This window comes from Neoarius graeffei, chromosome 5 (genome assembly GCF_027579695.1).
Source record: "Neoarius graeffei isolate fNeoGra1 chromosome 5, fNeoGra1.pri, whole genome shotgun sequence".
Taxonomy (NCBI): Eukaryota; Metazoa; Chordata; class Actinopteri; order Siluriformes; family Ariidae; genus Neoarius; species Neoarius graeffei.
The window spans coordinates 25,949,211-25,973,926 of NC_083573.1; the positions used below are offsets into that span (position 1 = coordinate 25,949,211).

A 24,716-nucleotide genomic window follows, 5' to 3' on the forward strand; every position below is an offset into this window, starting at 1 on the left:
CTGATTCCCTGCCTTCCCTCCACATGTACAGACCTGCCTAGGTTCGCTCCTGGTTCTGATGGGCATGGATAAGTTCACCTGTGGAGATAGAGAGGGGGTCAATGGCAGCACAGACACAGAAGGAGAAGGGAGAGTGGAAACATGAGGATAGACACGGGTGCCGGGAGCAGGTTTTGGGGGAGCTGGCCCCCGTTTCTGCGGGGCTGGGATAGGGGAGGAGCGAGGAGAGAGAGAGGGGGAAGGAGAAAGTTAAAGTGATTGAGAGAGAGAGGGGATTGTAACAGAGTCTGCTTCCAGATACGCCATCAGATGATCCTCAGCCAGTCAGACCACCTCCTCCAGCGACATCGTTCGGTGACACCAGACCCGTGCTGACGTCCCGCTCGGTGGCTGAGCAATGAACTGCTCCAGTGTCACTCGCTTGATGATGGCTTCAATGTTGCACTCGATGGCCAGAAGCCACTGTCAACAGGAATCCTGGAGCTGTTAGGCGAACGTGAACAGCTGGCCCACTTTGCTGTAAGGCAGCATGTGGAAGCGCTGGTGCTGCTCTTCTGGGCTGCATCCGACCCACTGTAAAATGGCTCGCTTCAGGTGGGGGTATTCCAGCATGTTGGTGGCCGGGAGCTGTCAAGCCGCGAGCTGGGCTTCCCTCAACAGGAGCGGCAGTAGGCAAGCTGTCCACTGTGAGGTTGGCCATGAGCTCGCCTCCACAACACGTTCAAACAGCTCAATGAAGGTGTCGGTATCGTCCTGCGGCCCCATCTTCACCAGCTGGATGGGCACACTGGCTGCAGGAACTCCAGCTGGAGCACCCACAGACTGGACACAGCTCCAGATCACCTGCCGATCCTCTGCCTTGGCTTCAAACAGAGCCCGGAAGCGCTGGTCCAGGTTGACGGACAGCATGACGAGGGCATGCTGATGGTGCTGGAGGTCATCCGTGAGTTCTTGGATTGGTTTGGATCCCATGGCGGCATTCGTTCCTCAGTCCCGGGTTTCGGCACCAGTGTAACAACTTTCTAGCTTTGGGAAACAGAGGAATGGGAAGCAGCCTTCAGAACAGGTGAGTTCGTTTCATTGGCACACTTTCCAATAACTTTTCACAACACAAACACACTAAACACACATGCAACGGGATGTCACAGCTCTCTCTCTCTCTCTCTCTCTCTCTCTCTCTCTTTCTCTCTCATTCCTGACTGTCTGAAAAACACACAGAGACACAGGTTAACAGACAGCCCGTAATGAGGTGCACCTCATCACGTTACCTGCTGGTTCAACCTGCCTCCTCGCTGTTCACAGCAGACGCTCGACCACGCCCCCACTGCCACAGATACGCTTGACAACAGTAGCCAGCTAATTAATTTTTATCATTTAGACTTCAGTTTTTGGGGTCAATGCATTCCAGAAAGATCAGAAAAGTTAGCTGGACACGATATAACAATCTACTATAAAAACTGAGGCACAATGTATAGTGTTGCTGCAAGTCAAAATTAGACGGATCCTTTCCAATAACAATACAATAATCTTTATTAGGTTCCCATAAAACCGAATTTACAAGTGCTTATATAAGTATAAATAATTTTAATTACAAATGATATAAAAATAAATGAAAGTATTCTATGGAAGTATATAGAAAGGAGGTACCAAAACCTAACAGAAGTACTATTTACAATGTTATCATCAAACTTATCAGAACTAGGTTTGCAGCCACCTCTTGAGATAATGCATTATTATTATTATAATTATTATTATGTGTTTATACAAAAGTATGGCGTCTCATATGGTTAATAAATCAGACACTGGCAAAAAAACTTCAGTTCCTTGAGAGTAGGTGTTATGTGATCACATATGCGCTGCCCAGATAGAACTCAGGCAGCAAAATTCTGGACTAACTGTAACTTATGAATATTTGAATTGCTGGTACCTGACCAGACAGTAGAACAGTAAAAAAGCTTTGTAAAAATTAAAGCGTTAATGATTGTAAACAGTGTCTGTCGATCAAAAAGGTGATGGATCTTACTTATCATTACTAGTTTACTTATTAGATCTGCAGCTAGTGTCCTGATATGTTCATCAAACGACAAGTTCTTATCGACTATAATGCCGAGGTCTCTAACTGAGTGGTAGCTCCTTCCCCAGGAGTGTGATGGGCAGGATGGGCATCTGACTGAGCATCTTGCTTGATCCAAACACAGAACTTGGTCTTGTCAGGATTAATCAACAAACTGTTCTCACAACACAAAGCAGCCACCCACAGCAGGTCTTGCTTGAGGTCGTTGAGCCCGACATTGATCTCTTTGTTGGAGAATGATATGTAAAGCTTGGTATTGTCGACATATGACTCAACATTACATATCTTGCAAACTGATGGTAGATCATTAATATACAGGTTGAAGAGCAAGGCACCGAGAATGGACCCTTGTGGAACACCATGCTTTGGACACAAGGGACTTAAGAGGGAACTATTAATGCATACTTCTTGTCTCCTGCCAATCAAATAACTTTGGAACCATGCCAGGGCCATCTCGGAAACGTTGAGGTCTCGTAACTTCATAAGTAGTTTCAAATGGTTGATACTATTGAACGCCTTGCTAAGGTCTAGCAATAAATTTCTTTAAGCAGAAATGTATTAAAATGCCTGTTTCATAATATGAGATGATGTTCTTTTAATAATGATGGAGAGCTATCATTTAAGAATGACAGAAAAACATGTACAATAAATGTACAAATTTGTGCCCTGTTCAGAAAAACACATTTCTTTTGTTTGTACAGAAATGGTTTTATTTTGGAGCACAGTAAGACACTGTTTAGGTCAGGCAAGTATCAAATATTGCAGATCTCATTAGTATCTCAAACCTCTATATCCCATAAGCAGGGTTACCAGCAGTGGCAGCTGGTAGTGTTTCAAACAGGGGAGGCTGGTCGGTTACGATATTTCCAGATTTAAAAAGAAAAAACACATCAATTTTGCCCATACTCTTGCCTCTGATCTGGCTGATTGTTGGCAGGGTCACAAACTGTGAAATAACAGGTTCTTTTGGCCCATTAGCCAAAAGAACCTAGTCCAATATACATGATGGTGGTGTTGGGGGGGTATGTTTTAACATTTTATTTTTTTAAATTGTGGCATGTTGTTTAAAAATTTATCATTATTGAAAGCAGCTCTTTGTCAGGAACCTCAGCAGTAACAGCAGTGTGTTCTGGAATAGGCACAAGCACTGACCTTGGGGAGCCAAACATAGTGCTGGGTGCCACACATTTCATTCAATGACACTTTCCCTATATTTTACTTATTCTGACTGAGAAATGTTTTATTGACAATTTTGATAACCCTTCACCTTTAATCCAGGTCTGTAGTGTGAAATGTTCTCAGCTGTGTTTTTGTTTAAAAATGTTTTCCAAATTGTAGCTGTGTTTAATTTATATCCAGAAAAATATATATTCCAATATATATGAGTGATTCCACGCTTATGGGTACTGAAATGGGGACATGAACTTATTTTTAAAAATTCACCTAAACCCATTTCTTTTTTTACCATCAGGTCACAAAACATGTAATCTTTAATGAATGATATGTTAAAAGATAACTTTAATTTTCTGAGATGTAATAAAAACATATTTATATGCCAAAGTCAGAACGTAACAGAAGTGTTGTGGACATATATATTCTTAATTTTAACAATGTAGAATTACTTTTTGAAACATAGGAAGGTGATGTTTTAGCAAATATAATTAATAAACATGTGTAGTAGAATAAACATACACATTCTTTCAATAAGATTAACATGGTATATAGCTAGATTGTAATTAATTTGTAACAGACGCGAGATGGACAATCGTAACAGAAGTAATGTAACAGACATCATTTTGGAACTCATAGGCTTGACTTTGGCATATAAATATGTTTTTATTACATCTCAGAAAATTAAAGTTATCTTTTAACATATCATTCATTAAAGATTACATGTTTTGTGACCTGATGGTAAAAAAAGAAATGGTTTTAGGTGAATAAGTTCATGTCCCCATTTCAGTATCCATAAGCGTGGAATCACTCATATATTTTTATACTCAGCATAAACATTTTAAATAGATTCTATATTTTTGGTCCATCCATGACATATTACTAAAGTAGCCTATTTACTGTTGTTGATGTGGGCCACTTGCTGTTAGCCAATTCACTTTCTCGTACCAGGAGAGCTGAAAGGAACGAGTATTATTCCCTACCTTTTTCACCAAGTCAATTTGAGGCGTTGGTCTACCCTGCTCTTTAATTTTAATTTTTTCCTCGAAAGGAAGACTGGCAAATGGCTTCGCTAAAATTAAATCAACAATGCTTGGCATCTGTGCGCAGCTTTCTTGCTAGCTGACAGTTGAGGGTTATACCTGTTAAAACTGTTAATATTATAGTCAGGCTGTCTGTTGTTGCCCAAATGAGGATGGGTTCCCTTTTGAGTCTGGTTCCTCTCGAGGTTTCTTCCTCATGTCGTCTGAGGGAGTTTTTCCTTGCCACCGTCGCCACAGGCTTGCTCATTGGGGATAGATTAGGGATAAAATTAGCTCATGTTTTAAGTCGTTCAAATTCTGTAAAGCTGCTTTGCGACAATGTTTATTGTTAAAAGCGCTGTACAAATAAACTTGATTTGATTTGATTTGATTTGATTAGCCCCCTCGAGTTCAAGTTCAGTCACTCAAATAAATGAAATTTCTGGAACTAAGATAGCAAACTTGACAACACTATATTTACACTTTATTTACAATGAAAATATATACAAACTAAAAAAGCTGGTAGAAACCGTATGTAATGAATGAAATCGAAATGTAAGCTGATATCTCTTACAATACACTACAGCACTTGCGAATCCGCATGGGACTGAACTGAGATTCACCGCTGCCTGTCTATAGTTGAAACGAGCTGTCAATCAAAGAAAATATCCGGCCGCTTTCACCAATCACCAGTCTCCTCGCGGAAAGCTTTGCCATGTCCCTCCCACTGTGAGGTTGGGAGTCCGGTGGGCAGGCGTTTTCGCAGTATTTGTCCAATAACTGTCTTGCATTTTGATATTGAAAAGCGCATAGCTCCCAAATGCCATTGAAGTCCACTGAGGCTGGGACTCCGTGGGCGGGCGTTTTCGCAGTATTTGTCCAATAATCGTCTTGCATTTTGAGATTGAAAAGCGCATAGCTCCCAAATGCCATTGAAGTCCACTGAGGCTGGGCTGCATCGCGCTGTCATGAGGGGGAAAAACTCACGCACACATTAGGCGAACTGGGGAAAGTTATAACAGGATGATTTCGCACTGTAGTTGGGTTGAGCACATATATTTTTATGATTCTGTATCTGAAATAGCAATGTTATAACTTATAACATTGCTATTTCAGATCCAGAATTTTTAGAGGATGCTGAGCCTCCCTCGTTGTCTTAGAGCAATCGCCCGTGGTTACCAGGTTCTGTGTATAACGGTGCACATATTGTAGATACTGTACATGCACACTACAAATTAGAAAGATGCACAGTGTGTTCCTTGAAAAGACTGAGAAAAAGAGGAATAGTTTCAATTTTTGTGTGGTTTTTGAATTGTAGTTGTGATGGGAATTTGTGGTGGTAGTGGGAAACCTGGCAACCCTCCTTTCTAGCTTCTGCGAGCTTTTCTTTAGAGCTCAACAACAAAGTAAAGACCTTGAGCTTTCTTTAACCCTTTGATGCAAAACATATGCACACCCCTTCTAATGCACAACATGGGTCAAAAATGACCCGCATTCATTTTCCAGGTTATTTCATGCTGACTGAGTTTTTCTTTGCTCTATCTTTTGAAATCAATTTATTTTATGATTGAATATTCCAAGTATTCTTTAAATATCTTGTTTTTAATTACCACAAATCATTAATTTAATTTTTTCTTTCCTACTTTATAAACAAAAATACTACACTACACATGGGTCATCCAAGTGTGATTTAAAATTAAATGTCTTAATACTATAATAATAATTTGTTTCAAGTAATTACTTTAGCAGTGAATGGGGACAGTTATTTATTTATTAACTATGTAGTTAGCTAAGCCAACTACAATAAAATTAGCTAACTAAAGTAGAATATATCAACAGCTAGGTAGCTAATAGTAATTACTTGTAACTTTCTGACAAGTAATCTACTCACTCTCAAGGTAACCTAAACATAATCAATTTGTTTCTAAGGTAACGTTAGAACAATTGAAAAACATTACTTACATATATTAGATGGGCAAAGAGCACTGTGCTGAGCTGTGAAATGTCTGACACAAGCACAATTCACAGTTCCCACCAAACGCTGTAGTAAATGCATGCGGGTCGTTTCTGACCCATGTGTGTAAACTTGATGTAGAATTACAAAAGCTGTGCTTGTTCATAACTTAAGAAAGGAAAAATAAAAATGATTTGTGCAAAACAAAAACAAGATATTTACTGCATATTTGGAAAAGTAAATGACAACATGAATTTATTTCAAAAGTATATCATAGAAACACAGCCATACATGAAATAACCTGGAAAATGAATGCAGGTCGTTTTTGACCCATGTTGTGCATTAGAAGGGTAGTGATACAAAAAGGGGTTTTATTCAAAAAGTAAGAAAGGAAAAAATGAAATAAGGATGTATGATGATCAAAAACAAGTTAATTGAGGAATACCTTGAATACTGAATGATGGAATTAATTTATTGCAAAAATATAGAAGATAAAAACTCAGCCGGGTCACTTTTGACCCATGTTTTGCATCAAAGGGTTAAAAACAAAACACGGAAACCAACCAACCCTGAATATGCCAGGTACTGTCCCCATATTTATTTGTATTCATTTAAGACACATTATCTGTTCAATCTGAATAAGGTACTTATATTCGATTTGACCCTTACATTTAAATCAGATCACTACCAAAAGGAGTAACTCCTTATGGATATGAATCTCGCAGCTCAGAGATGAGCAAATCACACAAGCTTTGTGACCAGGCAAGCAAGACAATGTAAGATTTCTCTCAGTTGAGCCATCTATAGCTTAATCTATAGAAAGAACTTAATGTATAGAAAGTGTAGGTATATGGTCTAAATACTGCTGCGTCAGAACAGAAGAGACAGACTAGGAAGTCACGGGTGAACAGTCTCCCCGATGATGTCTCCCTCATCGCCTGACCCCACTGTCAGCATACCTTCTGTGCACAGATGTATGGCCATTTGCAGTCACCGATAGACTTTATCATTATTAAAACCCCTCTTCCCTTTTCCCCTGGATGACAATGATGGTCTTCATCGAAACCGATGGACAACACACAAACATATAGTCTAAAAATGGGAATGGGTTTCCCAATAACACACTGTCAAATGGGCTAAAGCACATCAGAATAGTGTCACTTAAACAGCATTGAGTCTATTGGGCCAGAAAGTGGTGTGGTCAAGAGTTTTAAAGGTGTAGATAAAACTGGGGTTAATATTTGAAATAATATATACAACCCCAAATCAGAAAAAGTTGGGACGGTATGTTGAAATTGAAATTAAAACTGAAAACCTTGATTTCAGTGATTTGTAAATAATCTTTGACCTATATTGCACTCAAAGCAATTCACATTATTACACATCATTAATACACATCAAGCACATTACTTGATGCTTTACCTCATGAATTTTATTGTTTCTTTTAAAATAAACACTTATTTCAATTTTTCAACACATTTAAAAAAAAGTTGGAATGGTAAAGTATTTACCACTTTATAATGTTGCCATTCCTTCTCACAACACCATTTTTCCTGCAAATGGGTCTTAAAGGCGTCACGCAGTGGCGATAAAAGTCGCATTATTCTGCACCAGAATGCTTTCAAGATTCCTAATAAATTGACCATTGATTTTTCAAAAGCTTCCCGCGGTTGTAATCGGTCCTTATTTGATCATGCCCATCACTTGAAATTTTCCGCGTTCGCAGCGCCCCCTCTCGGTCAATGGAACAGCTGCGTGACGTCATACCAGTAACCACTCGGTGCAGTTGCAATGATGGACACACCAGAAAATAGGAGTGATGCTGAGGAAATTAGCTTTGATTTTACTGATACAGAAGAAGAAAATGGCCCACAAGTAGAGATTTTGACAGCTGAATGTCCTGGTGGTATCCAGCCTTACAGATTTGAACCTGAGCGCTCATGAAAATGAGAACAGTTCTGACGACGAGAATGAAGACCGGCGACTTGAAGACTTAGTTTTGGTTGGTTTCTCTGACTAAATCACTACTTATGTGCATTTTTAAAGACCATTTTCACTTGAATGCTGTGTGATTAATCTATGATTATGTGTAATACTGATAGCTGTAGGGGGTGAAAGTATAGCTAGAAAGATTGAATTCTAGCAACCTGACAGCTTGCAATCTCGTGAAATGCAGTGGGCCTTCTGATACAGTAGACCCCTTGATATTCCAGTTTTCATCATTTTCCTTTTATTGCGGTTGATTTTAACTTGATATTCAGTATGTTATAGGCTGGGAGTATTGAGTTTTGTATTGTATTGTTTAGTAAACGTACAATCGTCAGTAATTAGTGATAATTATTAGTTAAAGGCAGCTCTGTGGCATAAATCTTTCAATTAATCTTCTGTCATCCATTTGCTAAAATTATGTGCCACATGTGTTATCAAGACAACACTTCATGTGACAGAAAGATGACAAATACATAAATGTCTCATCTCATCTCATTATCTCTAGCCGCTTTATCCTTCTACAGGGTCGCAGGCAAGCTGGAGCCTATCCCAGCTCACTACGGGCGAAAGGCGGGGTACACCCTGGACAAGTCGCCAGGTCATCACAGGGCTGACACATAGACACAGACAACCATTCACACTCACATTCACACCTACGGTCAATTTAGAGTCACCAGTTAACCTAACCTGCATGTCTTTGGACTGTGGGGGAAACCGGAGCACCCGGAGGAAACCCACGCGGACACGGGGAGAACATGCAAACTCCGCACAGAAAGGCCCTCGCCAGCCCCGGGGCTCGAACCCAGGACCTTCTTGCTGTGAGGCGACAGTGCTAACCACTACACCACCGTGCCGCCCCATACATAAATGTATGAAAATCATTTTGTACAATTAATGATTGATACATAGAAACACTTAAAACGTGTGTGGCAGCGGGGGCGTGGTCAAGCGCCGGTCTGTGACAGGAGGGCGGAGCCAGGGAAGGTGAGTGGCAGAATCATTACACCTGACGGTAATTAACCTGTGTTTTGTGTGTTTTCCCAGTCACCGCGCCCTATTTAAGGAGGCAGAGGGAAAGCAGAGAAGAGCTCATCCCGGGACAAGCAGGTCGCCGAAGCCTCGGGGTGGCCGATGGAGCAGCGCGCGGCGCGCCTCCTCCCCCTCCTGACGGGAGAGGCGCAGCTGGCCGCGCTATAACTCCCCGCCAACCGCCGGCTGGCCTACGCGGACCTTCGCCGGGCCGTCCTCCAGCGCGCGGAAGCGCTGGCGCTGTTGTTCTGGCGTGCGCCCCACGCGCTGGAGGACGGCCCGGCGAAGGTCCGCGTAGGCCAGCCGGCGGGGAGTTATAGCGCTGCCAGCTGCGCCTCTCCCGTCAGGAGGGGGAGGAGGCGCGCCGCGCGCTGCTCCATCGGCCACCCCGAGGCTTCGGCGACCTGCTCGAACAATGTGAGAAACGCCTCGGGGTCGTCCTGCGGGCCCATCTTGGTCACGGTGAGGGGAGACGGGCCCGCGGCCGGGGCGCTGGTGGACCCCGCCGACGCGAGGAGATGCCGGAACGCCTCGCGATCTTCCTGCTGGGCCAGCACCAGGGCTTCGAAGCGCCGCTCTTGCTCCTTTCGGTGCTGGCTTTGCTGAGCCGTGGCGAGGGCGTGGACCAGGTCCGCGAACGGGGAGGATTCCATGGGGCTGCGAGGTTGGTGCTCCACCTTGTCCCGGGTTTTGGCACCACTGTAGAGCTCTCTGAAGTGTGGGTGGAGCACAGAGGACGGCAGGACAATGCTTCAGATGCAAATAGGCTTTTTATTGCCAGACTTTTCAGTATAACCGCCAGTTTTAATCTGATAGCGAAACACACAGTGTTCTTGTCCCGGGATGAGCTCTTCTCTGCTCTCCCTCTGCCTCCTTAAATAGGGCGCGGTTACTGGGAAAACACACAAAATACAGGTTAATTACCGTCAGGTGTAATGATTCTGCCACTCACCTTCCCTGGCTCCGCCCTCCTGTCACAGACCGGCGCTTGACCACGCCCCCGCTGCCACAATGTGTTTTTAAAAAAATAATTTTTTTCTATATCAATACCTAGCCATGACCTTGAAATCAGATCCATTGATAACAGTCACAAATAGTGTTCAGTGTTCGTTGTTACAGCCAAACACAATACACCGATTAGGCATTTTGTATCACAGAATATTAATACATCATTTCATAGTGTTTTGAGTGTTCAAAACTATCCACAAACTGAATAAATCCACAAAATCCGCAATGTAAACAACTCTGGTAAACGCACGCTATAGAGAAAACATGGGGACAGGCCAGCATCACCCAAGGGAGGTTACTGGTATGACGTCACACACAAGTGGACCTAGTTAACGGCTGGCTGCCTAAATTTGGCTGTGCGCGTCAACTTTAAATGCTTGTAGCGGGCGCATCGTGACACTGAGATCGCGGGAAACCGAGGGGCTTGAATAACCCACCAAACCCGACATTTTGACACATGATATAGCCTGATTGCTGAAATTACTGCACGACGCCTTTAAGGTGTACAGGGTCATTATTGTCATATTTTTTCATTTTAAAATTTGCCACACATTCTCTGTTGGGGACAGAGGGAACAGGCACCCTCCTCTTCCACAGCCATACCTTTGTAATGTGTGCAGAATGTGATTTTGCATTGTCTCTTGTTGAAATATCCCTGAAAAAGATGTCGTCTTGAAGGCAGCATATGTTGCTCCAACATCTCAATTACTATTCTGCATTAATGCCAAAATCACAGAAGTGTAAGTTACCTTTGTTAAGGGCACTGACACAACCCCATACCATGACAGACTGTGGCTTTTGGACTTGTTGCTGGTAACAGTCTTCATGGTCCTTTTCATCTTTGGCACACAGCATCTATTTCTTCTAAAAAAAAAAAAGACCTGGAATACTGATTTCTCTGACCACAATACACATTTCCACTGTGTGATGGTGGATCCCAACTGCGTCCAAGCCCAGAGAAGTCGATGGGGCTTCTCAGCATGGTTAACATAAGGCTTCCTTTTGGCACAGTAAAGATTTAACTGGTATTTGTGGCTGTAACTCTGTATTGTAGTGCTTTGCAAAGGTTTGACAAAGTAATCTTGAGTCTGTGTGGTTATATCAGCTAGAGCTGAATGACAGTTCTTGGTGCAGTGTCATCTGAGGGATCTGAGATCACGGGTGTTCAGCTTAGGTTTGAGCCCTTGCCCTTTATGCATAGAAATTCCTCCAGGTTCCTTAAATCATTTAAATATATTGTACAGTGATGCTTGAAAGTTTGTGAACCCTTTAGAATTTTCTATATTTCTGCATAAATATGACCTAAAACATCATCAGATTTTCACACAAGTCCTAAAAGTAGATAAAGAGAACCCAGTTAAACAAATGAGACAAAATATTATACTTGATCATTTATTTATTGAGGAAAATGATTCAATATTGCATATCTGTGAGTGGCAAAAGTATGTGAACCTTTGCTTTCAGTATCTGGTGTGACCCCCCTTGTGCAGCAATAACTGCAACTAAACGTTTCTGGTAACTGTTGATAACTGCACACTGGCTTGGACGAATTTTAGCCCATTCCTCTGTACAGAACAGCTTCAACTCTGGGATGTTGGTGGGTTTCCTCACATGAACTGCTCGCTTCAGGTCCTTCCACAACATTTCGATTGGATTAAGGTCAGGACTTTGACTTGGCCATTCCAAAACATTAACTTTATTCTTCTTTAACCATTCTTTGGTAGAATAACTTGTGTGCTTAGGGTCGTTGTCTTGCTTCATGACCCACCTTCTCTTGAGATTCAGTTCATGGACAGATGTCCTGACATTTTCCTTTAGAATTCTCTGGTATAATTCAGAATTCATTGTTCCATCAATGATGGCAAGCCATCCTGGCCCAGATGCAGCAAAACAGGCCCAAACCATGATACTACCACCACCATGTTTCACAGATGGGATAAGGTTCTTATGCTGGAATGCAGTGTCTTCCTTTCTCCAAACATAACGCTTCTCATTTAAACCAAAAAGTTCCATTTTGGTCTCATTCATCCACAAAACATTTTTCCAATAGCCTTCTGGCTTTTCCACATGATTTTTAGCAAGCTGCAGATGAGCAGCAATGCTCTTTTTGGAGAGCAGTGGCTTTCTCCTTGCAACTCTGTCATGCACACCATTGTTGTTCAGTGTTCTCCTGATGGTGGACTCATGAACATTAACATTAGCCAATGTAAGAGAGGTCTTGAGTTTCTTAGAAGTTACCCTGGGGTCCTTTGTGACCTCGCCGACTATTATATGCCTTGCTCTTGGAGTGATCTTTGTTGGTCGACGACTCCTGGGGAGGGTAACAATGGTCTTGAATTTCCTCCATTTGTACACAATCTGTCTGACTGTGGATTGGTGGAGTCCAAACTCTTTAGAGATGATTTTGTAACCTTTTCCAGCCTGATGAGCATCAACAATGCTTTTTCTGAGGTCCTCAGAAATCTTTGTTCGTGCCATGATACAGTTCCACAAACATGTGTTGTGAAGATCAGACTTTGATAGATCCCTGTTCTTTAAATAAAACAGGGTGCCCACTCACACCTGATTGTCATCCCATTGATTGAAAACACCTGACTCTAAGGCTACGTTTACACTAGACCGTATCTGTCTCGTTTTCTTCGCGGATGCACTGTCCGTTTACATTAACCCCCCTGAAAAAGCGGGGAAACGGGAATCCGCCAGCGTCCACGTATTCAATCTAGATCGTATCAGCTCCGGTGCTGTGTAAACATTGAGAATACGCGAATACGCTGTGCTGAGCTCTAGCTGGCGTCTCATTGGACAACGTCACTGTGACATCCACCTTCCTGATTCGCTGGCGTTGGTCATGTGACGCGACTGCTGAAAAACGGCGCAGACTTCCGCCTTGTATCACCTTTCATTAAAGAGTATAAAAGTATGAAAATACTGCAAATACTGATGCAAATACTGCCCATTGTGTAGTTATGATTGTCTTTAGGCTTGCCATCCTTCCACTTGCAAGTAGTAAGTGATATGCACTGAGATCACACACACAGCGGCTCAGTCCCGAATCGTGGCTTGTTCACTTCACTCGCGCGCTCTGTGAGCTGCGCAGGGCCGGAGTGCGCACCCTCCAGAGGGCACTCGCTGTTCAGGGCGGAGTGATTTGGAGCGCAGGATGCCTGCGGAGCCGAGCGTATCCGCGTATTGGTGTTGCTGTGTGCACGGCTAACGGTTTTAGTGTCAACGCGAATCGTTTTAAGAACGTTAATCTGATGATCCGCTGATTCGACGTAATGTAAACGTAGCCTAAGTTCACCTTCAAATTAACTGCTAATCCTAGAGGTTCACATACTTTTGCCACTCACAGATATGTAATATTGGAACATTTTCCTCAATAAATAAATGACCAAGTATTATATTTTTGTCTCATTTGTTTAACTGGGTTCTCTTTATCTACTTTTAGGACTTGTGTGACAATCTGATGATGTTTTAGGTCATATTTATGCAGAAATATAGAAAATTCTAAAGGGTTCACAAACTTTCAAGCACCACTGTACATCATAGAGGGTGAAATATCCAAATCTCTTCCTATCTTTCTTTGAGGAACATTACTTTTAAACATTTGTTGACAAACTGGAGATCCTCTGCCCATTTTTACTCCTCAAAGACTAGGCCTTTCCTGGATACTGATTTTGTGCCAAACCATGATCACAATCACCTGTTAATATCACCTGTTTCAAATCACATCATTATTCAGTTATCATTATTCAACCTCATTACTAGCCCTAAATTGCCCCTGTCTCAACTTTTTTTGGAATGTGTTGCAGGACTGAAATGCAGGAATGGATGTATATTAAGAAATGAAATGAAGTTGACCAGAAAAACATGAAATATATTGGGTTCAGACTGTCTGTAATTAAATATAAGTCAAAATAAATTTAGAAATCACTGCTTTGTTTTTTTGAATTTGCATTTTACATAACATCCCAACTTTTTCTGATGTGGAGTTGCAAGTTCAGCAACGGGTGATCAACCAATTTGCTGGAGATAGACAGTACCTTCTCGCTCATCAGCATTTGAGTTACAGTGTAGTTAAGTTTGTGTACATTGTCTGAATGCATAGGGAATAAATTAACATAATTGTAGACTTTTTTTTAAAGTCTTTTTGATTTTGTTCAACCTGGTTTTTATGTCGCCAACTACCCTATCTGCACTTGAAAGCTCACTTCATTATCTCACTTTAAAAGCTAGGTAACAAGCTAGCTGATTAAAAAGGCTAGCGAGTTATCAAAATGAAATGACTGAAATTACTGTGCTACTCTTACTGAACTCTTGCTAGCAAGGTACAAAGTAGGCAACACTAATTGACAAACCAATTTTAATTGTTAGAATAACTGATTTTTCATCTTAATTATTGTTTGTGTCACAATAAAACAACAATTTTCACCTTTAAAGTTGTAGGCATGTTGTGTAAATCAAATGGTGCTAACTCCCCAAAAATCAATTTTAATTCCAGCTTGTAATGCAACAAAACAGGACAAACACAAAGGGGGATGAATACTTTTGCAAGACACTGCACTGTAAAAAAAAATTAGTCAAGCCAACTTAAAAATGTAACGCAACCTGCTGCCAAAGGATTTTGAGTAAACAACTCCGGGCCAAATAGTTGTGCTGACTTGCTCTTTTAAGTCGACACAGATGAGTATTTTATGTTGACCTTACTTTATTTAGCAAGTTCAGTGCATTCAAATTGTGATGTTGAAATAAATTGAAATAATCATTCCAATTAACTTGGAAAAGCAAGTTGGCACAAAAAACATTGTTATCCTAAATTATTCTTTTTAAAGATTTTTTGGGGGCTTTTTCCACCTTTATTGGATAGGACAGTGTAGAGACAGGAAATGAGCAGGGGAGGGATCAGGAAATAACCTCGGGTTGGAATCGAACCCGGTTCCCCGGATTTATGGTATGGCGCCTTATCCACCTGAGCCACGATACCCCAAAATGTTCTTTTAAGTTCACATAGAAGAGTATTTTTATGTTGAGTTGACTTGACTTAGTTTAAATAAATTGAAATAATAATGCCAATTAACTTAGAAGAGCAAGTTGGCACATCATGGTTCTAAGTTGAGTTTACTCAAAATCCTTTGGCAGCAGGTTGCGTTACATTTTTAAGTTGGCTTGACTATTTTTTTTTTTACAATGATTTAGTGTGCATTACATTTTTTAGTTAACACAAACCTCTCAACGCTTAGGGCGTATTCACACCTACGTTGTTTGGTCCGGACCAAACGAACCAAATTTCCCTTGGTCCGGACCTTTTGGGTTGGTCTGAATACAAACCACCGAACTCTGGTCCAGACCAAACAAGCGGACCGAGACCGAGCTGCAAGGTCGGACTCGGTCCGGACCAAAGGAACTCTGGTGCGGACCTTTTGGAGGTGTGAAAGCAGACCGGACCTAATCCGACAGTTTTGCTTTTTTGTACCTCGGGAGCTTCCATCGTTTGTCGAGCATTATGGGAAACAGAGTCTTGACACTCCACCGCAAAGTGCAAACACTGTTTCGGTTGTCAAGGGAACCTTACAACAGTCGTTCAGTCATTCAGACCAGTGGTAGGCTAGACTACAGAGTACAAAAAAATGAGTAGGGGGCAAACGTGGACCAAGGAAGAAACGTGTACCCTTGTGAATATATGGGCAGATGTCCACATATCTGAGCTTTTGGAGAGAACACACAAAAATGCCGACGTGTTTGCTGTATTCAGTGAGAAAATGAAGGAGAAGGGGTTCACGTGCTCCCCAGAACAATGTCGGCTAAAAGTGAAGAAACTCCGTCAGACCTACATTAAAATCAGGGACATTCTTTCAAAAAGTGGCGGTACTAGCGACGCAAAAAAGAAATTCATCTATTACGATGGATAAGGCGAATATCCCGACACATACCTCCTCCGTCTTGCGTGAAGAGCCAGAACTGTCACAACATGATGTGCGCTCATCAGCGCTATCCTCCGTAGCCGCCTTGCCCTTTGAAGTCGTCGCTGATAAATTACTTGTACAACAGCATAGTAATCGCACAATTGTGAAAACAGTAAAAACTGTTAAAACATATAGCTTTGATGACATTAAAAAGAATAACAGCACGGAAAGCCTCCATGACTACTTTTGAACTTAACGCTTTGTGCGCGTCGTCTCTGACCAATAGCTGAACGACCTCAGGGCGCGTGGCTTTGTTGACAGATTTTGGTCCGCTTACTAAAATGTACAGTGTGAAAGCAAACTGCACCAAAATGAAAAAAAAAAAAAATTTGGTTCGGACCAAAGCAAGTGAACTATCGAACTATCCTGGTCTGAATACACCCTAAAAAAAACATTTGGTTTGGACCAAAGCAAGTGAACTATCGAACTATCCTGGTCTGAATACACCCTTAAGTTCTACTTCACTTTGCCTATTATTACACAAACAGAAACAAATACCGACATACAAGGAGGGAATTCCCTGGCCTCTGTTGAGGAAAGCTTAGTCTAGACTCCTATACAACGTCTCGTGTCAGTTTCCACGGACTTCTCACTCCACCCGACCGTTGAAACTTTCGAACTTGTGAAGTGCGCATGCGCAGTGGCATTGGTTAAGGGGCATCAATCAGCACTTGAATATATAAGTTCACTTAATTTTCCAATTCCTATGAACTTGTGGCGAAGGAAAGGCATCTCAACTATTTTTTTTAGTTACCTGAACAATTAGAAGGGAAATTTGTTCATTCAACTTAGAATCCTTTTTTCACTCAACAATTTTGCAAGTTACATTTTTTACAGTGTGTAAATGCCAGATGGGACTCGATACCAAGTGTGATGCTTGGAAATCGATTCTCAGGGAATGTCTGAGAATAAAGGAGGCTGGACTGAGTGTGTATGCATTTCATTTTTCTCACTGGTGGATGGCTTGCAGAAATTTCCTCTGGTGCTTGCGCACACGTGAGTGGTCGATCTTCTTCATCAACTTGGTGTGTTTGTAGATCAGCCATGTTTCTCGAAGAACGTTGGCTGCTGCATTCTTTATCTGTAAGGACACAATTTCATAACAACCCCTTTAGCAGCAGCTTGCACACAGGAAGTATATCTCAAGAGAGAAGACCAAGTAAGCACACTCCTGAAGCACATACAGTACATGCAAAACCAAAACAGTTCTCATCTTGGAAGAAGGGGTGATTCAAGAAACAATTTTCTCACATCATGTTAAATATGAATCTTTAAGTCTGCTTTTCTCCACCATGTAAGAGGGATGGAATTATCAGAGTTAAGTATCTGTTACAGCTGTATTATCCATGTGTCAGTTTCATGCATCACAAATGAAATATGATAATAATCAGAATTAATTTGCCATTTTCAGGATCCACTCATGACTTCAGTTAAATTTGAGTCTTGCTTTGGTACACGAGTTAGTGCTACAGACATCTCACTGCCACTGTTTAATTAACTAAAGAGAAAATGGTTGCAGAAAAATGATTGAAGAGACTTTGAAAGGCTGATGTAAGGAAGACTTCCCATATTTAATAACATCCTGATTTGGCAGTGTTCCTGGATGGCATGGGGTGTGCTTTTTTTAGCTTCAGATTTACCATGAAATTGCTTTGATTAAATAGCAGAGGTCAATGTTTTTAATAATATAAGTGTTAGCATTCAGCCCCTACCTCACAGGTTGAATATGATGGAGAAAAAATACATTTAGGAGTCATCAGGTCGATGTTAATACTCAGGAACTCTGGTGATCATTACAGTCTAATACACACCTATCTAGATTCACGAATTAAGGGCATAATGGGATGACAAAGTGCGGGTGAATTCATGAATCTGATTGGTCAGAAGTTGTTAATTGCTTTTGTATAACAGCATGGCTCAAACAGTACTTCAGGCTGTAACATGAACAGTAGGTTTGTATTAATATTAATGTGCAGGTTCTAATATGTTATTGTTTCCATAGTAACAGCTCATACACAGGTATTAATATGGTAGATGCGCCATATAACCTAAGAGTAATAATAAATGGATTATATATATTTATTATTTACTATAATGACTGATGTTGTGGTAATTTTTGTCCAGAGACATTTATGTAACTTTTATGGAATGAGTCGTCGGTGTAAGGGAATGACTGTTTATTATTATTATTATTATTATTATTATTATTATTATTATTATTATTATAACTTAAGTGATGAGAGGAACTAACTTGTTGAGTGGATGTTGCACAATATTTCTACACCACTTCCAAGCATTAATCTAAATATAAATTAGGAAAACTAGGATAAGTAATTTATTTGATAAGCATTTTTGTTATATTTCTTGAAATTCTCTTTACACCCTGGCAGCAATGAATAAATCAAATGCTCTGACAGTAAAAAGAAAAACAATCCATCATCTGTGGCAGTCTCAGGGTTGTAAAAAGCCCTTTCATTTGGTCCGAATTAAATGATTGACTGGCCTATGTGCCTGTCTACCTGTGCACTCGTTGTGTGTAACTGGAGTCTTCCACAAGGCTAGGAAGACATACAGTGGGGCAAAAAAGTATTTAGTCAGTCACCAATTGTGCAAGTTCTTCCACTTAAAAAGATGAGAGAGGCCTGTAATTTTCATCATAGGTATACCTCAACTATGAGAGACAAAATGAGAAAAAAAAATCCAGAAATTAGGAGAATGGCCATATGACATTCTCCCAATCCTCTTCTGGATCATCCAAATGCTCTCTAGCAAACTTCAGATGGGCATGGACATGTACTGGCTTAAGCAGGGGGACACGTCTGACACTGCAGGATTTGAGTCTCTGGTGGCGTAGTGTGTTACTGATGGTAGCCTTTTTTACTTTGGTCCCAGCTCTCTGCAGGTCATTCACTAGGTCCCCCGTGTGGTTCTGGGATTTTTGCTCACCGTTCTTGTGATCATTTTGACCCCACGGGGTGAGATCTTGCGTGGAGCCCCAGATCGAGGGAGATTATCAGTGGTCTTGTATGTCTTCCATTTTCTAATAATTGCTCCCACAGTTGATTTCTTCACACCAAGCTGCTTACCTATTGCAGATTCAGTCTTCCCAGCCTGGTGCAGGTCTACTTGTTTCTGGTGTCCTTTGACAGCTCTTTGGTCTTGGCCATAGTGGAGTTTGGAGTGTGACTGTTTGAGGTTGTGGACAGGTGCTTTTATACTGATAACGAGTTCAAACAGGTGCCCTTAATACAGGTAATGAGTGGAGGACAGAGGAGCCTCTTAAAGAAGAAGTTACAGGTCTGTGAGAGCCAGAAATCTTGTTTGTTTGTAGGTGACCAAATACTTATTTTACCGAGGAATTTACCAATTAATTCATTAAAAATCCTGCAATGTGATTTCCTGGATTCTTTCCCCCCATTCTGTCTCTCATAGTTGAAGCATACCTATGATGAAAATTACAGGCTTCTCTCATCTTTTTAAGTGGGAGAACTTGCACAATTGGTGGCTGACTAAATACTTTTTTGCCCCACTGTATTACTCAAGCTAGTCAGCTGGTCAAACAGCTGTGCATACTAACAATAGTCATGTTCATTGTTTACATTCATTATGATAATTTTAGGTGGTTTCTTATATGCGAATGAGACATGAGGTAGTTGGATATAACCATTACATGTTATGCGCTCCCTAAATGAATACGAGAGAAGTAATCAGACAGTGCGCATTCATGTGTTTTGGAGGAGTGGCTTTGGACACTTTCAAAATCTAGTATACTCTTGCTGGTTTCTCCAAAATTACCTACCCTGCCTTTAAAAAGTGCAAGATCTCATCTCATCTTATTATCTCTAGCCGCTTTATCCTGTTTTACAGGGTCGCAGGCAAGCTGGAGCCTATCCCAGCTGACTACGGGCGAAAGGTGGGGTACACCCTGGACAAGTCGCCAGGTCATCACAGGGCTGACACATAGAGACAGACAACCATTCACACCTACGGTCAATTTAGAGTCACCAGTTAACCTAACCTGCATGTCTTTGGACTGTGGGGGAAACCGGAGCACCCGGAGGAAACCCACACGGACATGGGGAGAACATGCAAACTCCACACAGAAAGGCCCTCGTCGGCCATGGGGCTCGAACCCGGACCTTCTTGCTGTGAGGCGACAGCGCTAACCACTACACCACCGTGCCGCCCAAAGTGCAAGATATCATTCATTAATAATTTAGACATTGTAATTTTCACAAATTGGTGTGCTGTAAGTGGAACAACACACTTTGGACTGTGCTGTTTGTTATTTGAAAATAATACACTTATAATAGACCTGTACCCGAATCACATTCAGCACATCACTCATGCTCATGGCATATTGTTGGAATATAGTGGAATATAGTAGGGCGACACGGTGGTGCAATGGTTAGCACTGTCACCTTATAGCAAGAAGGTTCTGGGTTCGAACCTCATGGCTGATGAGGGCCTTTCTGTGTGGAGTTTGCACATTCTCTCCGTGTCTGTGCGGGTTTCCTCCAGGTGCTCCGGTTTCCCCCACAGTTCAAAGACATGCAGGTTAGGTTAAAAATACCCAGCCAATGGGGTTGCATAAGCCAGTGCATACTTAGTGCCAGTCCCAAGCCCAGATAGATTGGGGAGGGTTGCATCAGGAAGGGCATTGGTGTAAAAACCTAAGCCAAATCAAATATGTGGAACAGATCCACTGTAGCGATCCCTAATGGGAGCAGCCGAAAGAAGATGACAGTGGAATACAGTGACATGTTTTGTGATATTGTCTTCAGCGGAGTATCACAACAACAACAAAACTCCACCTGGATGCCAGTTCATTGCAGACATCTCTGTTGTGTGTTCTTGAGCCATGCTAGTCAGGTGCATGTTCTAGTTTGGGCTAAGGCTGAAAGTTTTTGTTTTTGGTTAAATTTGTGGGGGGTTTTTCTATGAATACAGTAATTGAACTTTAAAATGCCAGACATGAAAAGAATCCATAACTTTACCAAAATTCCTTAATTGTTTTCCTGGATTTATCTTATTGGATTCGTCATAATATGCATTACATTATATGCAAATTTCAAAATGTAAAATGTAATGCATGCTTAAGAATTTTCATCAATGCTTTCTTAGTCAGGAGCGCATGTGTGTGTTGCTAACAGAAGCAAGGCATCTTTGCTAACTGATTCTAAATGTGCTGTATCACAGAAAGATAATTTTTCACCCATTTTTCTTTTTTGCAATATAGCTTAAATACAGTAACATGTTTTTGATGTCATTGTCGTCCCTGGAATATTGTAACAAAAAAAGTACAGGATTGTGCTGTCTTCGGTGTCAGGAGGGCTGTAATTTTGTTTTTGTTATGCTATTCTGGTGAAGACAATGACATCACAAAACATGTTACTATATTTAAGCAATATCACACGAGCAAGAGCTGCTGTTGATTACTTGCAGCTGGATGACAGCTGCGCTGATATTCAGTACAACAGCACTCTTATATCAGAGAGGGGTTGGGAAACGGATTTATGTGCAGAAGATAGTTTATTATTAAGAAAAGTGAAAACAGGCAAACAATCCAAATCGGCAAGCATAAATTGAGAAACAGTGAAACAGGCAATGGGTTGAGCGAGGCACAGACTATCAAAGGCTAGGCAGAAAACAAACATGAGAAACCGGAAATCAAGGATTGGGAAACCAAGAGAAGCAAACAGGAACTAAGGCTCGGTAATGTGTCAGTTACGCTACGCAATACTTTGCACTCTGCAAGTGTTTTCCAAGTCCTTATATGGGTGCGCTGATTGTGCCTTAATCCTGTGCAGGTGTGAGTTGTTAACGGCACGTGTGTAAGAGTCTGCTTGGCGCGCACGCTGTCTGTAGCGCACCCGAGAGTCAGTCTGATGCACGTGCCGCAGCACGCAGGTGTGACCATCTTGCTTGTGCGATATTGCTTTCTTTAACAGAATAGTTTTATAAATAAGAAATTTACACTCCCTGGCCACTTTATTAGGAACACCCATACGCCTGCTCTTTTATGCAGTTATCTCATCAGCCAGTTCCTTGACAGCAGCACATATCATGCAGATACAAATCAAGAGCTAATTTGAGCTAAGAGTTAATGTTCACTTTAATCATCAGAATGGGAAAAATTGTGATCTCAAAGTGTGACTTTCACTGTGGTATGGGTGTTGGCACCAGATGGACTGGTTTGAGTATTTCAGAAACTGCTGATCTTCTGGGGTTTTCACACACAACAGTCTCTAGAGTTTACACAGAATGGTGTGAAAAACAAAACACACTGAGTGAGCAACAGTTCTGCGGTTGGAAACACCTTGTTGATAAGAGAGGTCAGAGGAAAATGGCCAGATTGGTTTGAGCTGCCAGGAAGGATATAACAACTCATAGCAACTCTTTACAACTGTGGTGAGCAGAAAAGCATCTCAGCATGCAACAGCAGAAGACCACATTGGGTTCTACTCCTGCCAACCAAGAACAGGAATCTTAGAATCAAGAACAAGTTCCTATTAAAGTGGCTGGTGAATGTATATTGTGTAACTGGCGTGATATGGCCAAATATTTTGATTATTTTTGCTCCATCAATGAAAACGGTTCTGAAAGAAGCCACAGCAGTTTGATTTGGATGTATATTTGGGGTCATCTCACAAAAAAAAAAAAATCAATTTATAGCCAACTCTTAACTTCCTGGCAGAAGCAACCGGATTTTGGGATAAAATATTGTACTCTTTAGACCCTACACTTTCTCTTTTCCATATATCTTGAGCAGAACTAAAATCTTTGAAGCATTTTAACATCTGGTTACCCCTTAAAGTGAAAAAGCAAAATTGTATTTGAAGATTATTCCAGTTCCTCTGATAGCCAAACCCACTGATGCACTGATTGTCTAAAAGCAGCCGCTATTTACTGATTTCATTTGCATTTAACTTAATATGTATTAAATAAAATACTGAGGCTAAACAATGAATTACCAAAAAAGCCTAGCTTTTATCCATAGCCTACAGTCTAATAAGCTCATAATGTTATGGGGGGCGAGATGTGGTGAGTTAGGATCCAATAGCAGAACACAAACCAGAAAATCCAATGAATAAAAAATGATTTAATTAAAGTCCAGAAAGAGTCTCATCTCATCTCATTATCTCTAGCCACTGTATCCTGTTCTACAGGGTCACAGGCAAGCTGGAGCCTATCCCAGCTAACTACGGGCGAAAGGCGGGGTACACCCTGGACAAGTCGCCAGGTCATCACAGGGCTGACACATAGACGCAGACAACCATTCACACCTATGGTCAATTTAGAGTCACCAGTTAACCTAACCTGCATGTCTTTGGGGGAAACCAGAGCACCCGGAGGAAACCCACGCGGACAACATGCAAACTCCACACAGAAAGGCCCTCATCGGCCACGGGGCTCGAACCCGGACCTTCTTGCTGTGAGGCGACAGCGCTAACCACTACATCACCATGCCGCCCCCCAGAAAGAGTCAATGAACAAAAATAGCAAAAACAATCCAAACAACGAGGTAGACAAAGACAAAGTGCTAATATGAAAAAACATGACAAATAGTTCTGACAAAAACTGGCGACAAAAATCTCCGGAGTGGAAGTCCGGGGCGGATCATGATACATAAATCTCACTTTCATCTTAGTTTTTTAAATGATCAAGTAACCTTCATAAATGAGTAAAATTCTTTATATTTACATTTTTAATAAACTCTGTATGGAGCATTCAATTATACTCCTCAATTGTCATGTCCATGTTATCTCAGATGGAATTAACATGATTTAATATTATCCTGAGATTTTAGGCAATAGAAACCAAATTAATATTTAATAATGATTTTTCAATTATTATTAATTCAACTGCTGTATCCACACTGTCAGTCAGGTCTCAATTATAGTGACGTTTCATAAAGCCAACAGTCTAGCAAACATTTTCTTTATGCTGTATTTTAGATATACACTCCTGTCAGTGCTGAATAAGACATAATTTGAAACACTGTACTTGTGAGAAGTGATGTTTTTCAATCTGCTGCTATTTATAAAGGATGCAAAATGAATCAGTTGTTTTATCACAAAAAAAAGTCTCTCAGTGGGGGTTCCTCCATTCTGCTCAGAGTACAGGAAATTATTATGACTATCAATGGAAAACATATACTTTGCATAGCACTAGGGGTGAGAGATATAACGATTTTAGATCACGAATGATTAAAATGTCTCCATGATCTACTTTTACAGAGAGATCTTTTGTACTGTGATACTAAACGCTCAGACATGGCATCCCAGGTAGTTTTATGTACCAGATTTTATTTGCTATTCCTCCTCACATTCTCCCCAACAGACACACTACTAAACTAATAATAACCAAGAGTAGACAACATCACAGTGGACATTTCCTCCTGTTTTATCTGGCAACATAACACTGACAACACTAAGGAGTTGGTACCTAAAAAAATTCAACAACAGTTACATGGAACTGTTGGATTTTACACAACAGACACAGCG

General features: G+C 41.2%; 1 protein-coding gene across 1 annotated transcript in view; it reads right to left on the minus strand.

Moving 5' to 3' along the window:
- The window catches only part of kcnn3 (potassium intermediate/small conductance calcium-activated channel, subfamily N, member 3), a 260,128-nt gene that overhangs the window by 11,023 nt on the left and 224,389 nt on the right, over positions 1 to 24,716 (minus strand). Inside the window, exon 8 of the mRNA XM_060920461.1 lies at positions 17,163 to 17,290. Within this exon, the coding sequence (XP_060776444.1) occupies positions 17,163 to 17,290 (128 nt within the window). The remainder of the gene's footprint in view (positions 1 to 17,162; positions 17,291 to 24,716) is intronic.